This window comes from Penaeus japonicus, unplaced genomic scaffold (genome assembly GCF_977035675.1).
Source record: "Penaeus japonicus unplaced genomic scaffold, GWHDUDI00000001_assembly GWHDUDI00000006, whole genome shotgun sequence".
Lineage (NCBI taxonomy): Eukaryota > Metazoa > Arthropoda > Malacostraca > Decapoda > Penaeidae > Penaeus > Penaeus japonicus.
In genome coordinates, this window is record NW_028234408.1 from 42,617,047 (window position 1) to 42,634,546 (window position 17,500).

A 17,500-nucleotide genomic window follows, 5' to 3' on the forward strand; every position below is an offset into this window, starting at 1 on the left:
AGGGAGCCTCTTGTACAGTTTAACGTCATGCCCAGACACGATATGGTGTCAGGAAGCTTTCTATCTACTCCATTTTTCTCTCTCCTGTCATCACGCATGTCCGGCGCCCACATGCAGCTGTTATCCGCGGCGGAATGCCTCTCCAAGTTATGCAAGACTAGAAAGGAAATATGGGACCCCTATATTTTTTCTTCGTGAGAAGACGCTAACATTTCATATCTTGTTTATGCTTATTTATTAGCGTATTCGTAAGATCCAAAAGTTTAGACTAGATAGAAACTTTTATCTAATATTCCTATGACAATATCAGTTCCTCTATTACCATCATACGATCACTAACTATATATTAAATCTTGTTATATTTGTTGTATATTACATGTAGTGTAACCTCTTCATATGGCGATTCATATGCCTTGTTTACTAAGTTCCTGTTGCACGCCCCCTTGCACAGGAGCTAAGCAGACAACATTGACCCAATCAAGTCTAGGTCATATCAACCTTGTCTCAACCTAGACAGTCAAGACCCAGTTCTGTGAGCACGAAGACCTTCTCAGTCCCGCGCTCTCGTTTGACCTTTCCCACGGCTGTGCTCGTTTCCTGCTCGGCTGGTGCTGGGTCTATGGTCCTAGGTTGAAAATGATTTGATGGATTGATATGCATATATATATATATATATATATATATGTATATATATATATATATATAGATATATATATATTTTTTTTTATATACATGTATCATATATGTATATATATGATATATATATATATATATATATATATATATATATATATATGTATGTATGTGTGTGTGTGTGTGTGTGGTGCTGTACTGTGACTTTATATGCCCGAATTTAAGTCTTTTTCTTCGGTCATTTGGATATTTTAAGTTGTTGCTCACCGCTACTCTATACAGTCAGACACCAGCTGTGGTGTATATGTCCCATTTGGTCGTCTGTTATAAGTTTGGAAAACGAGTAGAAAGAATGTATGAATTATTTTACAATTATTTTGTGTAAGAATATTACACATGAGTACCATGAATAATGCTTTAAAACTCCTCGTCCTTTATTTTCAGATAAAATGGAGGTTCTTCTCTCTTTACTGTTAATTCTGTCAGTCAATGCCCAAGGTAAGAATGCACACATGTATGCTTATGTATATATAGGTAGATATGTGTGTGTGTGTGTGTGTTTGTGTGGGTGTATGTATGTATACATGCATTTATGTATGTTTATTTATTAATTGATGAAATATGTTAGTATATTTCAATTACCAGAACACTGCAAAAATGAAGCACAGTCGATATCATATCTGCATAAAAAATAATTCCCTTGCCGTAACCTGTTTTGCATTAACGGTCGAAATATAAAGATGTAAACATATACATATATTTGTGAGATCATCAGATAGATAAACAGAGACAAAGATATATAAAGAGATACACGGATAAATGTATGGATGAATATGCAGAATAAATAGATCAGAAGGAAATAACTAAATCACTAAATAGATAGACAGACAGATAAGTGGAGAGATACTTAGGTTGAAAGATAAAAATGTGATTCAGTGAATATATAAACAAGCAAACATCTATGTGCGTATGTTTATGAATAAACAAGGAAAGATAGAGACATGATTAATTAAATCTAAAAAATAGATATATGTAAATGTATGTATGAATGAATAGAAATCCGATAATGAAATTCGAGAAAAAGAGATATAGAAAAAAAGAGAAAAAAAAAATCAATAATAAAAGACATTTTCGAACCAGTCCAGTTTCCCGACGAGCAGAGCACGGGTGAGCTCGAGAACGACAGCTCCACGACTGACACCGAACTCGTAGAGCTCTTGGGTGTGACGAACAGACAGAGCTTCGGAGGCTCAAGTTCCTTCTGCGTTACACCTGCTCAGGAATCAGGTGAGCGGGTGCTCCTTAATTAAGGTGATTTCAGTGTGTGTATTGTTGATGTTGATGTCACGTTGTCTCTTTGTTTCGTTTGTTTTGATCAGGTGAAGCAGGTGAGTCTGTACTCGTTAAGGTGAATGAGCGAGTTAGTTCATGGGTAATGTAACCCTGTTTATTTTTTTATATATATATATATATATTTTTTTTTTTTGTGTGTGTGTGTGTGTGTGTGTGTGTGTGTGTGTGTGTGTGTGTGTGTGTGTGTGTGTGTGTGTGTGAAATGTTTTAATACCAAGCTAGTTTTACTTTTTACCATGGAGGAGATTAGCGATTAGTTTGTAAGTTCAGTAAGTTCAGTGATATTATCTGCTTTTTTGTGTACATTTATAGTCTACATAAAGTTGATGAATGGATACAGGTAGCTAGGTACACAGGTAAGTGTAGATAGATGGATAAAAGTAGAGAGAAAGTGTGTTTTCTGAAAGGATTAGGAAAAGATTGTTTGTTTCATATCGTTTCACATGAAATACCTCCAGCCGATAGCACTTAGCTCTTCAGTATTTCATGTTTTGATGGATTTATCACGAGGGATCCGAGCTTATTTGACTACAATTATCACAGCAAAGATGATCAAATAAAACAAGCGAAGTAATAATCCATGCCATATTGCAGGTACTTGCGGGCCAATTAGACAGTGTCCAACATATACTCCACTCCTAAGTCAACTTCAAAACCGCGCTGTGCTGAGTTTTCTCCGGAGAAGAATCTGCAGGTAAAGATGCCCTCTGAGATGATGATGCTTTAGTTATCTGTTGCTCCGGGGATACGATTTTTATGAGTTTTAATTGTTAAAGTTAATTGTTTATACGTCTGACGCTGATATAGGAGTATATATGCACGCATAGACTCATACACACGCGCGCGTGTGTGTGTTTGTGTTCGTGTGTGTGTGTGTGTGTGTGTGTGTGTGTGTGTGTGTGTGTGTGTGTGTGTGTGTGTGATGCATACATTACACACATATTTTAAGCTAGAATATTTATACTCACTCTTCAATATCCTATAAATCATATCACGTAGTTCCAAGATGGTTCTCCCCTTCACATCTATACCTTTATGCGTCCTCACCAAAGAGACAATTTCCCCATACCGTCTCTATCTCCATCACCGATCCCCCACTCAGACCTCTTCTCTCCTAAACCGCGAGGCATTTCATCAACAAACCCTCTCTTTTCTCAGACTGTTCACAAACGCCATACACTTATGTTGCCCAAACAACGGACCTTCCATTTCAACGGGTTTACCACAACCACAACCTCAACCGCAGCCTCAACCACAACCACAACCACAAACACCACGACCATCTAGCGTTCTCCCGTCTACCAGTGAGTGTGGTATATCACCGATCATCCGTGTTACAGGAGGAACGGAAATTCCTGTGAGTGATCCTCGTGTTTTTCTTATCACTGTTTGTGTTATTGTTATCGTTATTATTTGTTGTTGGTATTATTGGTATTTCATTATTAAAATCGGGAGTGCCCCATCCTCCCCTTAGTTCAAATCGGGGGTAGTCCCTCAACCTGGCTAGATTTAATAGCATCTCACATACAGGAAAACATAAAAAAAACACCAAAAGTCCATCCGTTCACATCAAGTCCACGAGTCCCCCATAATCTAAGTACACAACACCAACAACAACTCACACACGAGAGGAGAAGAGAACCAGAGAGATCCAAAGCCCCACTCGTCTCTTTCAGGTCGGAAGTCACCCTTGGCTGGCGGCCGTTGGGATGCGCCTGCGTGACGGCCGGTTCTTCGCTAACTGTGGAGGGACACTCATCTCCAAACGCCACGTCCTCTCGGCTGCTCACTGCTTCGATAACCCGCGCACCACCGACCCGTAAGTGCGGCTTTTTTTTTTTTTGGCTTTTTTCGTGGTCTTTTCTCTTTTCCGGCTTTAGCTATTTTTGTTGTATTTTATAATGTTTTTTGTTTGTTTGTTTTTTTTGTTTTGTTTATGTTGTCATTTTTATTATCTCTTTCTGTATTTATGTATTTTTTTTATCTCGTTGTTTATTTGATTATTGTTTATTATCAATTTCTGTCTTTTGTTTCCATCGTTACATTCTCCTCATCCATACATGGATCATTACCGAGGCCTCACCATGACTTCCTCATCCATACCAAAATTAATTACCCGGTTCCTCTCCATCCTTCTCATTAACACCTGCATTATTTCCTTTTGTCGGTCTCATTCTCCTCATTAATGCTTGGTATCAGTTCCCTAGGCTCTCATCATTCTACTCACGAATGCATGAATAATCTCCCCAGGCTTTCTTCATCCTCCTCATTAATACATTAATCATTTCCTCCATATTCTCCGGGGGAATCCCCTCCTCCTTCATGTCCTGAGATATCCTGGTTCACATTCCATTATCAACATCATATTGCACCAGTTATTCCACACCTGTCTTGGCTGGAAACATCTGGAAACATCAACCTATCCACTTCATCTTCGCTCTCATCCCATTACATTGTCTTCTCACTGAACATGTGACTCGCACGTGTTCACTTCTGGTTTCCGCAGCTGTCTTTGTCAGCCCAGATATCCCGAGGCGGAGAAAGGGACCCAGAACTGCGAGTTTCACCAGAGAAACGGTTCATAAAAAAAAAAACAAGGGTAAACGGGACCGGGGAGCTCACTATCTCAAATCACACAGAGATCGAGACTCCCTTCGAGACTACCTCGGATCCTTGAGTTTGAACCCCCCTCCCTCTCCCTCCCTCCATCCTCCTCCAGCCTCCAACCTCCGATAAACTACTGCAACTGAGAATCCCTGTGTTCCTCCCATCCGGTTTCACTATGGTGCAGGAACAGCTCCCAGCTTGCAATCCTCATTATTGCTTCTATTCTTTCCTCACAACCATCATGTCTTCCTCATCACTGCCAGAATGACTCACCCTGGTTCTTCTCCTCTTCCTCACTCACTAATACCAGAAATGCCTCCTCATCAATCCTCATTAACGCCAGAATTACCCACACAGATCCTCTTAATCCTCACAATAACGCCAGAATTACCCACCCAGATCCTCCTCATCCTCTTCAACAACGCCAGAATTACCCACCCAGATCCTCCTCATCCTCTTCAATAACGCCAGAATTACCCACCCAGATCCTCCTAATCCTCTTCAACAACGCCAGAATTACCCACCCAGATCCTCTTAATCCTCTTCAACAACGCCAGAATTACCCACCCAGATCCTCCTCATCCTCTTCAACAACGCCAGAATTACCCACCCAGATCCTCCTCATCCTCTTCAACAACGCCAGAATTACCCACCCAGATCCTCCTAATCCTCTTCAATAACGCCAGAATTACCCACCCAGATCCTCTTAATCCTCTTCAATAACGCCAGAATTACCCACCCAGATCCTCTTAATCCTCTTCAATAACGCCAGAATTACCCACCCAGATCCTCTTAATCCTCTTCAATAATAATGCTGATAATAATAATGCTGATAATAATAATGCTGATAATAATAATGCTGATAATAATAATGCTGATAATAATAATGCTGATAATAATAATGCTGATAATAATAATGCTGATAATAATAATGCTGATAATAATAATGCTGATAATAATAATGCTGATAATAATAATGCTGATAATAATAATGCTGATAATAATAATGCTGATAATAATAATGCTGATAATAATAATGCTGATAATAATAATGCTGATAATAATAATGCTGATAATAATAATGCTGATAATAATAATGCTGATAATAATAATGCTGATAATAATAATGCTGATAATAATAATGCTGATAATAATAATGCTGATAATAATAATGCTGATAATAATAATGCTGATAATAATAATGCTGATAATAATAATGCTGATAATAATAATGCTGATAATAATAATGCTGATAATAATAATGCTGATAATAATAATGCTGATAATAATAATGCTGATAATAATAATGCTGATAATAATAATGCTGATAATAATAATGCTGATAATAATAATGCTGATAATAATAATGCTGATAATAATAATGCTGATAATAATAATGCTGATAATAATAATGCTGATAATAATAATGCTGATAATAATAATGCTGATAATAATAATGCTGATAATAATAATGCTGATAATAATAATGCTGATAATAATAATGCTGATAATAATAATGCTGATAATAATAATGCTGATAATAATAATGCTGATAATAATAATGCTGATAATAATAATGCTGATAATAATAATGCTGATAATAATAATGCTGATAATAATAATGCTGATAATAATAATGCTGATAATAATAATGCTGATAATAATAATGCTGATAATAATAATGCTGATAATAATAATGCTGATAATAATAATGCTGATAATAATAATGCTGATAATAATAATGCTGATAATAATAATGCTGATAATAATAATGCTGATAATAATAATGCTGATAATAATAATGCTGATAATAATAATGCTGATAATAATAATGCTGATAATAATAATGCTGATAATAATAATGCTGATAATAATAATGCTGATAATAATAATGCTGATAATAATAATGCTGATAATAATAATGCTGATAATAATAATGCTGATAATAATAATGCTGATAATAATAATGCTGATAATAATAATGCTGATAATAATAATGCTGATAATAATAATGCTGATAATAATAATGCTGATAATAATAATGCTGATAATAATAATGCTGATAATAATAATGCTGATAATAATAATGCTGATAATAATAATGCTGATAATAATAATGCTGATAATAATAATGCTGATAATAATAATGCTGATAATAATAATGCTGATAATAATAATGCTGATAATAATAATGCTGATAATAATAATGCTGATAATAATAATGCTGATAATAATAATGCTGATAATAATAATGCTGATAATAATAATGCTGATAATAATAATGCTGATAATAATAATGCTGATAATAATAATGCTGATAATAATAATGCTGATAATAATAATGCTGATAATAATAATGCTGATAATAATAATGCTGATAATAATAATGCTGATAATAATAATGCTGATAATAATAATGCTGATAATAATAATGCTGATAATAATAATGCTGATAATAATAATGCTGATAATAATAATGCTGATAATAATAATGCTGATAATAATAATGCTGATAATAATAATGCTGATAATAATAATGCTGATAATAATAATGCTGATAATAATAATGCTGATAATAATAATGCTGATAATAATAATGCTGATAATAATAATGCTGATAATAATAATGCTGATAATAATAATGCTGATAATAATAATGCTGATAATAATAATGCTGATAATAATAATGCTGATAATAATAATGCTGATAATAATAATGCTGATAATAATAATGCTGATAATAATAATGCTGATAATAATAATGCTGATAATAATAATGCTGATAATAATAATGCTGATAATAATAATGCTGATAATAATAATGCTGATAATAATAATGCTGATAATAATAATGCTGATAATAATAATGCTGATAATAATAATGCTGATAATAATAATGCTGATAATAATAATGCTGATAATAATAATGCTGATAATAATAATGCTGATAATAATAATGCTGATAATAATAATGCTGATAATAATAATGCTGATAATAATAATGCTGATAATAATAATGCTGATAATAATAATGCTGATAATAATAATGCTGATAATAATAATGCTGATAATAATAATGCTGATAATAATAATGCTGATAATAATAATGCTGATAATAATAATGCTGATAATAATAATGCTGATAATAATAATGCTGATAATAATAATGCTGATAATAATAATGCTGATAATAATAATGCTGATAATAATAATGCTGATAATAATAATGCTGATAATAATAATGCTGATAATAATAATGCTGATAATAATAATGCTGATAATAATAATGCTGATAATAATAATGCTGATAATAATAATGCTGATAATAATAATGCTGATAATAATAATGCTGATAATAATAATGCTGATAATAATAATGCTGATAATAATAATGCTGATAATAATAATGCTGATAATAATAATGCTGATAATAATAATGCTGATAATAATAATGCTGATAATAATAATGCTGATAATAATAATGCTGATAATAATAATGCTGATAATAATAATGCTGATAATAATAATGCTGATAATAATAATGCTGATAATAATAATGCTGATAATAATAATGCTGATAATAATAATGCTGATAATAATAATGCTGATAATAATAATGCTGATAATAATAATGCTGATAATAATAATGCTGATAATAATAATGCTGATAATAATAATGCTGATAATAATAATGCTGATAATAATAATGCTGATAATAATAATGCTGATAATAATAATGCTGATAATAATAATGCTGATAATAATAATGCTGATAATAATAATGCTGATAATAATAATGCTGATAATAATAATGCTGATAATAATAATGCTGATAATAATAATGCTGATAATAATAATGCTGATAATAATAATGCTGATAATAATAATGCTGATAATAATAATGCTGATAATAATAATGCTGATAATAATAATGCTGATAATAATAATGCTGATAATAATAATGCTGATAATAATAATGCTGATAATAATAATGCTGATAATAATAATGCTGATAATAATAATGCTGATAATAATAATGCTGATAATAATAATGCTGATAATAATAATGCTGATAATAATAATGCTGATAATAATAATGCTGATAATAATAATGCTGATAATAATAATGCTGATAATAATAATGCTGATAATAATAATGCTGATAATAATAATGCTGATAATAATAATGCTGATAATAATAATGCTGATAATAATAATGCTGATAATAATAATGCTGATAATAATAATGCTGATAATAATAATGCTGATAATAATAATGCTGATAATAATAATGCTGATAATAATAATGCTGATAATAATAATGCTGATAATAATAATGCTGATAATAATAATGCTGATAATAATAATGCTGATAATAATAATGCTGATAATAATAATGCTGATAATAATAATGCTGATAATAATAATGCTGATAATAATAATGCTGATAATAATAATGCTGATAATAATAATGCTGATAATAATAATGCTGATAATAATAATGCTGATAATAATAATGCTGATAATAATAATGCTGATAATAATAATGCTGATAATAATAATGCTGATAATAATAATGCTGATAATAATAATGCTGATAATAATAATGCTGATAATAATAATGCTGATAATAATAATGCTGATAATAATAATGCTGATAATAATAATGCTGATAATAATAATGCTGATAATAATAATGCTGATAATAATAATGCTGATAATAATAATGCTGATAATAATAATGCTGATAATAATAATGCTGATAATAATAATGCTGATAATAATAATGCTGATAATAATAATGCTGATAATAATAATGCTGATAATAATAATGCTGATAATAATAATGCTGATAATAATAATGCTGATAATAATAATGCTGATAATAATAATGCTGATAATAATAATGCTGATAATAATAATGCTGATAATAATAATGCTGATAATAATAATGCTGATAATAATAATGCTGATAATAATAATGCTGATAATAATAATGCTGATAATAATAATGCTGATAATAATAATGCTGATAATAATAATGCTGATAATAATAATGCTGATAATAATAATGCTGATAATAATAATGCTGATAATAATAATGCTGATAATAATAATGCTGATAATAATAATGCTGATAATAATAATGCTGATAATAATAATGCTGATAATAATAATGCTGATAATAATAATGCTGATAATAATAATGCTGATAATAATAATGCTGATAATAATAATGCTGATAATAATAATGCTGATAATAATAATGCTGATAATAATAATGCTGATAATAATAATGCTGATAATAATAATGCTGATAATAATAATGCTGATAATAATAATGCTGATAATAATAATGCTGATAATAATAATGCTGATAATAATAATGCTGATAATAATAATGCTGATAATAATAATGCTGATAATAATAATGCTGATAATAATAATGCTGATAATAATAATGCTGATAATAATAATGCTGATAATAATAATGCTGATAATAATAATGCTGATAATAATAATGCTGATAATAATAATGCTGATAATAATAATGCTGATAATAATAATGCTGATAATAATAATGCTGATAATAATAATGCTGATAATAATAATGCTGATAATAATAATGCTGATAATAATAATGCTGATAATAATAATGCTGATAATAATAATGCTGATAATAATAATGCTGATAATAATAATGCTGATAATAATAATGCTGATAATAATAATGCTGATAATAATAATGCTGATAATAATAATGCTGATAATAATAATGCTGATAATAATAATGCTGATAATAATAATGCTGATAATAATAATGCTGATAATAATAATGCTGATAATAATAATGCTGATAATAATAATGCTGATAATAATAATGCTGATAATAATAATGCTGATAATAATAATGCTGATAATAATAATGCTGATAATAATAATGCTGATAATAATAATGCTGATAATAATAATGCTGATAATAATAATGCTGATAATAATAATGCTGATAATAATAATGCTGATAATAATAATGCTGATAATAATAATGCTGATAATAATAATGCTGATAATAATAATGCTGATAATAATAATGCTGATAATAATAATGCTGATAATAATAATGCTGATAATAATAATGCTGATAATAATAATGCTGATAATAATAATGCTGATAATAATAATGCTGATAATAATAATGCTGATAATAATAATGCTGATAATAATAATGCTGATAATAATAATGCTGATAATAATAATGCTGATAATAATAATGCTGATAATAATAATGCTGATAATAATAATGCTGATAATAATAATGCTGATAATAATAATGCTGATAATAATAATGCTGATAATAATAATGCTGATAATAATAATGCTGATAATAATAATGCTGATAATAATAATGCTGATAATAATAATGCTGATAATAATAATGCTGATAATAATAATGCTGATAATAATAATGCTGATAATAATAATGCTGATAATAATAATGCTGATAATAATAATGCTGATAATAATAATGCTGATAATAATAATGCTGATAATAATAATGCTGATAATAATAATGCTGATAATAATAATGCTGATAATAATAATGCTGATAATAATAATGCTGATAATAATAATGCTGATAATAATAATGCTGATAATAATAATGCTGATAATAATAATGCTGATAATAATAATGCTGATAATAATAATGCTGATAATAATAATGCTGATAATAATAATGCTGATAATAATAATGCTGATAATAATAATGCTGATAATAATAATGCTGATAATAATAATGCTGATAATAATAATGCTGATAATAATAATGCTGATAATAATAATGCTGATAATAATAATGCTGATAATAATAATGCTGATAATAATAATGCTGATAATAATAATGCTGATAATAATAATGCTGATAATAATAATGCTGATAATAATAATGCTGATAATAATAATGCTGATAATAATAATGCTGATAATAATAATGCTGATAATAATAATGCTGATAATAATAATGCTGATAATAATAATGCTGATAATAATAATGCTGATAATAATAATGCTGATAATAATAATGCTGATAATAATAATGCTGATAATAATAATGCTGATAATAATAATGCTGATAATAATAATGCTGATAATAATAATGCTGATAATAATAATGCTGATAATAATAATGCTGATAATAATAATGCTGATAATAATAATGCTGATAATAATAATGCTGATAATAATAATGCTGATAATAATAATGCTGATAATAATAATGCTGATAATAATAATGCTGATAATAATAATGCTGATAATAATAATGCTGATAATAATAATGCTGATAATAATAATGCTGATAATAATAATGCTGATAATAATAATGCTGATAATAATAATGCTGATAATAATAATGCTGATAATAATAATGCTGATAATAATAATGCTGATAATAATAATGCTGATAATAATAATGCTGATAATAATAATGCTGATAATAATAATGCTGATAATAATAATGCTGATAATAATAATGCTGATAATAATAATGCTGATAATAATAATGCTGATAATAATAATGCTGATAATAATAATGATGATAATAATAATGCTGATGATGATGATAATAATCCTGATAATAATAATGCTTATGATGATAATAATCCTGATAATAATAATGCTGCTGATGATAATAATCCTGATAATAATAATGCTGATGATGATAATAATCCTGATAATAATATATAATAATGCTGATGATAATAATGCTGATAATAATCATAATGATAACAATAATGCTAATAATAATAATGCTGATAATAATAATGCTGATAATAATAATGCTGATAATAATAATGCTGATAATAATAATGCTGATAATAATAATGCTGATAATAATAATGCTGATAATAATAATGCTGATAATAATAATGCTGATAATAATAATGCTGATAATAATAATGCTGATAATAATAATGCTGCTAATAATAATGCTTATGATGATAATAATGATGATAATAATAACGCTGATGATGATAATAATCCTGATAATAATAATGCTGATGATGATAATAATCCTGATAATAATATTGCTGATAATAATAATGCTGATAATAATAATGCTGATAATAATAATGCTGATAATAATAATGCTGATAATAATAATGCTGATAATAATAATAATGCTGATAATAATAATGATAATAAGAAGAATAATGACACCGATGATGATAATTATGATATTAGTAATGATAAAAATGATAAGGCGATAATAAAAATAATAAGGGCTATAATCATAAATTATTATAAATAATTTAATATAATGGATACATCATAGCCATTCTCATTCGACACTCCTCATAAACAGCAAAACTACCTCATCCTCCTCATAAACAGCAAAACTACCTCATCCTCCTCCTCATAAACAGCAAAACTACCTCCTCCTCCTCATAAACAGCAAAACTACCTCATCCTCCTCCTCATAAACAGCAAAACTACCTCATCCTCCTCCTCATAAACAGCAAAACTACCTCATCCTCCTCATAAACAGCAAAACTACCTCATCCTCCTCATAAACAGCAAAACTACCTCATCCTCCCCAGATCGATCGTGATGCTCGGCGAACACAACCTCCTGACGAGCACCGACGGGGCGAGACCTCAGGAGTTCCGAATCGCGAGTCGTCGGGGCAGCGGGTACAACCGACAGACGAGTGAGAACGACATTATGATCCTCGTTCTTGATCGGGATGTTACGTACACGGGTGAGATGGTGTTTCAGGTTTAGTCTTTGTTTGATGGTGTTGTTGTTGTTGTTGTGGTTGTGGTTGGGATACTTTTTTTTTGGGGGGTGGGGGGAGGAAGGGTGGTGGTGGTGGTGTTTTTTTTTGTTGTTGTTGTTGTGGTTGGGATTTTCTTTCTGTTGTTGTTATTTACGGGTTGTTACTTCTTTTTTTAAGTTCTGTGATACTTTTTTTTTCTTCCTCCCCCTTCCCACTTACAGCTCCCTGTTTTTTTTCCTTTCTCTTTCCTTCCTTCATTCTCTATCTATCTATCTATCTATCTATCTATCTATCTCCCTCTTCCTCTCCCTCTCCCTCTCCCTATCCCTCTCCCTATCCCCTCTCTCTCTCTCCCTCTATCCCTATCCCTATCCCTATCCCTCACCCTCTCCCTATTCCTATCCCTATCCCTACCCCCTCTCTCCCTCTCCCTATCCCCCTCCCCTTCCCCCTCCCCCTCCCCCTCCCCCTCCCCTCCCCTTCTCACTCCCTCTCCCTCTCCCATACACAACTCTCCCTTTGCCTCCCTCTTCAAAAAACAAAAACAAAAAACAAAAAAACAAAAAACACGCCTATGTAGCACATTAATCTTATTTCATGTTTCAGACACGATTCTCCCCGCGTGTCTCCCATTCAATAATCCGACAAGAGATTTTCTGAATGAAAACCTGATAGTGGTTGGCTGGGGAAGGACATCGTTTGGTGAGTTTTAAATAAATGTTTAAAAGATGATTGATTTTAGAAAGTAGAGAATTTATTATAATGGTGATGGTGATAATGGTGATAATTCTGATGGTCATGGTGATTATATTGGTAGTGATGATAACGATGATGATAATTATGATATTAGTAATGATAAAAATGATACAGACAATGATGGTAATGATTGTAATGATTATAAGCTATGATAACATTAATAATGATAACGATAGTGATGATGATGATGATTATAATTATAATAATGAGAATAATAATGATAATGTTGATAACGAAAATAATGAAGATGATATTACGACTACTACTAATAATAATAACGGTGATGATAATGATGATAACATTACTACTACTAATAATAATAATGATAATGCTGATAATAATAATGCTGATAATAATAAGGATAATGAGATTAATAATGATAACGATGATGATGATGATGATGATAATGATAATAATATTATTAATAATAATCATAATGAGAATAATGATAATGGCAATATTGATAGTGATAATAATGCTGATAATAATGATAGAAATAATGATGATAAATATGATGATAAAATGATAAGGCGATAATAAAAATAATAAGGCTTATAATCATAATTATTATAAATAATTAATATACATGATACATCATAGCCATTCTCATTCGACACACTGTATTTAGCATAAGGAATATTTCCTAAGATGTAGCAATTACAACTCATCCATTCCGAAATTACTAACACTCAACGAAACATTAAACATTTCCCAACCAAATAGTAACAGACAACCTTACCCTTCCTATGTCTGCAGAGGAACGCCGGACATCACCCGTGCCCAATGAGGCTTTCGTGCCCGTAGTGGACACGAGGCAATGCAGTGCCCGTTACCGCAACTTGCAGACCCGGCCTGTGGTGGACACTCGCAATATATGCGCTGGGACGGGCGGTCAGGACTCGTGCAACGTGAGTAACAGCGGAAACGAGCAGAACGACTCATACTTGTTCTATAATTGCATTAGTTTTTTGTTGTTGTTCGAATTAATAGCATTAAGTTTTTTTTTTCATTGTTGTTGTTCGAATTAATAGCATTAGTTTTTTTTTCATTGTTGTTGTTCGAATTAATAGCATTAGTTTTTTTTCATTGTTGTTGTTCGAATTAATAGCATTAAGTTTTTTTTTTATTGTTGTTGTTCGAATTAATAGCATTAAGTTTTTTATTGTTGTTGTTCGAATTAATAGCATTAGTTTTTTATCTTATTTGTTCGAATTAATAGCATTAAGTTTTTTTTTATTGTTGTTGTTCGAATTAATAGCATTAGTTTTTTTTCATTGTTGTTGTTCGAATGAACTTGCGAAACACGAGGGCAGAAAAGGTGATAATTTTCTTGTTATTTTAAAAGTTTTATTCAGTTTTATCTTATTTGTTCGAATTAATAGCATTAAGTTTTTTTTTATTGTTGTTGTTCGAATTAATAACATTAAGTTTTTTTTCATTGTTGTTGTTCGAATTAACTTGCGAAACACGAGGGCAGAAAAGGTGATAATTTTCTTGTTATTTTAAAAGTTTTATTCATATATGGAGGATTAGGTGAGAAATATAAGGAAATAATAAAGAGCTTATTAATATATTTCGTGTATATGCTCGGCCATACTTATATGATTTAAAGATTCTAAATACAAAATAAGTGTCATATATAAACTCACTGTCACTGTCAAACACACTCTTGGCATCAAATGCAGCGTAGTGTATAGACCAAAAGTGTCTGAATAAATAGTTACAGTATCTAGACCAAAAGATACAGTATCTAAGCCGAAAGACTAAGTATCGAAGCCCAAAGACACAGCATCTAAGCCAAAAGACACAGCGTCTAGACCAAAAGAACAGCATCTAAGCCCAAAGACACAGCGTCTAAGCCCAAAGACACAGCATCTAAGCCCAAAGACACAGCATCTAAGCCCAAAGACACAGCATCTAAGCCCAAAGACACAGCATCTAAGCCCAAAGACACAGCATCTAAGCCCAAAGACACAGCATATAAGCCCAAAGACACAGCATCTAAGCCAAGCCCAAAGACACAGCATCTAAGCCCAAAGACACAGCATCTAAGCCCAAAGACACAGCATCTAAGCCAAAAGACACAGCATCTAAGCCAAAAGACACAGCATCTAAGCCAAAAGACACAGCATCTAAGCCAAAAGACACAGCATCTAAGCCAAAAGACACAGCATCTAAGCCAAAAGACACAGCATCTAAGCCAAAAGACACAACATCTAAGCCAAAAGACACAGCATCTAAGCCAAAAGACACAGCATCTAACCCAAAAGACACAGCATCGAAGCCCAAAGACACAGCATCTAAGCCCAAAGACACAGCATCTAACCCAAAACACACAGCACCTAAGCCCAAAGACACAGCATCTAACCCAAAACACACAGCACCTAAGCCCAAAGACACAGCATCTAACCCAAAAGACACAGCATCTAACCCAAAACACACAGCATCTAAGCCAAAAGACACAGCATCTGAGCCAAAAGACACAGCATCTTAGCCAAAAGACACAGCATCTAAGCTGTGTCTAAGCCCAAAGACACAGCATCTTAGCCAAAAGACACAGCATCTAAGCTGTGTCTAAGCCCAAAGACACAGCATCTAAGCTGTGTCTAAGCCAAAAGACACAGCATCTAAGCCAAGCCCAAAGACACAGCGTCTCGACCAAACTGACACCTAACCCGCTCAATCTTCTCCCTCTTTTCCAGGGCGATAGCGGAGGACCCTTGCTCTACGTAGACAACGCCAGGGATCAGTATTACGTCGTCGGAATAGTGTCCTTCGGAGTCAAGTGTGCCTTGCCCGAATACCCGGGAGTCTATACCAAAGTCGGGCATTTCTTAGGCTGGATCAGAAGCGTGGTTGAGAGTACATAGGTTGCAGAGAAGGATATGGATTTCTCGGGCTTTATGCATATTTGCATTGTTTATATGGTTATGTGTAAGCGTGTTCTTAAGGATGTTTTTTTTTTAATGTTTACATGTGTTTTTGTTTACAGTTTTAGAAGATATGGATTTATATGAGATAATACTCAACGTAGTGCAAGTAAATATATTTGTTTATCGAAATGTTATGATACTTTGATTTTTCATCCTACAAAAAATATATTTCGATATTTTTTACTTTATTTATCAATGTGGAATCAATGGTATGTGTAAGACTTTTAAAAAAGAGCATAATTTTAAAGGAAAACAAATGTTTTGAAAAAGAATATATATTTGTTTGTTTTTTATACTGCACTAAGTGTTTTTCTTTATTTGTTTTTTTCACAATAATACGAAAAGAACTAATATCACAAGTAAAGAAACTCAAACTTTATTTTACTTAAGATACCCCTTACAGAAGTTTTCTATGTTGGTGGATGTACTACAAGTCTGC

The 17,500-nt window shown here is 30.8% G+C and overlaps 1 protein-coding gene across 1 annotated transcript in view; it reads left to right on the forward strand.

The window, feature by feature from the left end:
• Positions 1–17,193, forward strand: part of LOC122253550 (venom protease) — a 22,256-nt gene extending 5,063 nt beyond the window's left edge. The window contains exons 2-10 of the mRNA XM_043016765.2: positions 1,078–1,131; positions 1,774–1,920; positions 2,581–2,680; positions 3,145–3,343; positions 3,663–3,805; positions 13,194–13,354; positions 13,979–14,074; positions 14,885–15,036; positions 16,831–17,193. Coding sequence (XP_042872699.2) covers positions 1,083–1,131; positions 1,774–1,920; positions 2,581–2,680; positions 3,145–3,343; positions 3,663–3,805; positions 13,194–13,354; positions 13,979–14,074; positions 14,885–15,036; positions 16,831–16,998 — 1,215 coding nt within the window. The 5' untranslated portion in view covers positions 1,078–1,082 and the 3' untranslated portion in view covers positions 16,999–17,193. The remainder of the gene's footprint in view (positions 1–1,077; positions 1,132–1,773; positions 1,921–2,580; positions 2,681–3,144; positions 3,344–3,662; positions 3,806–13,193; positions 13,355–13,978; positions 14,075–14,884; positions 15,037–16,830) is intronic.
• The last annotated feature ends 307 nt before the right edge of the window (positions 17,194–17,500 follow it).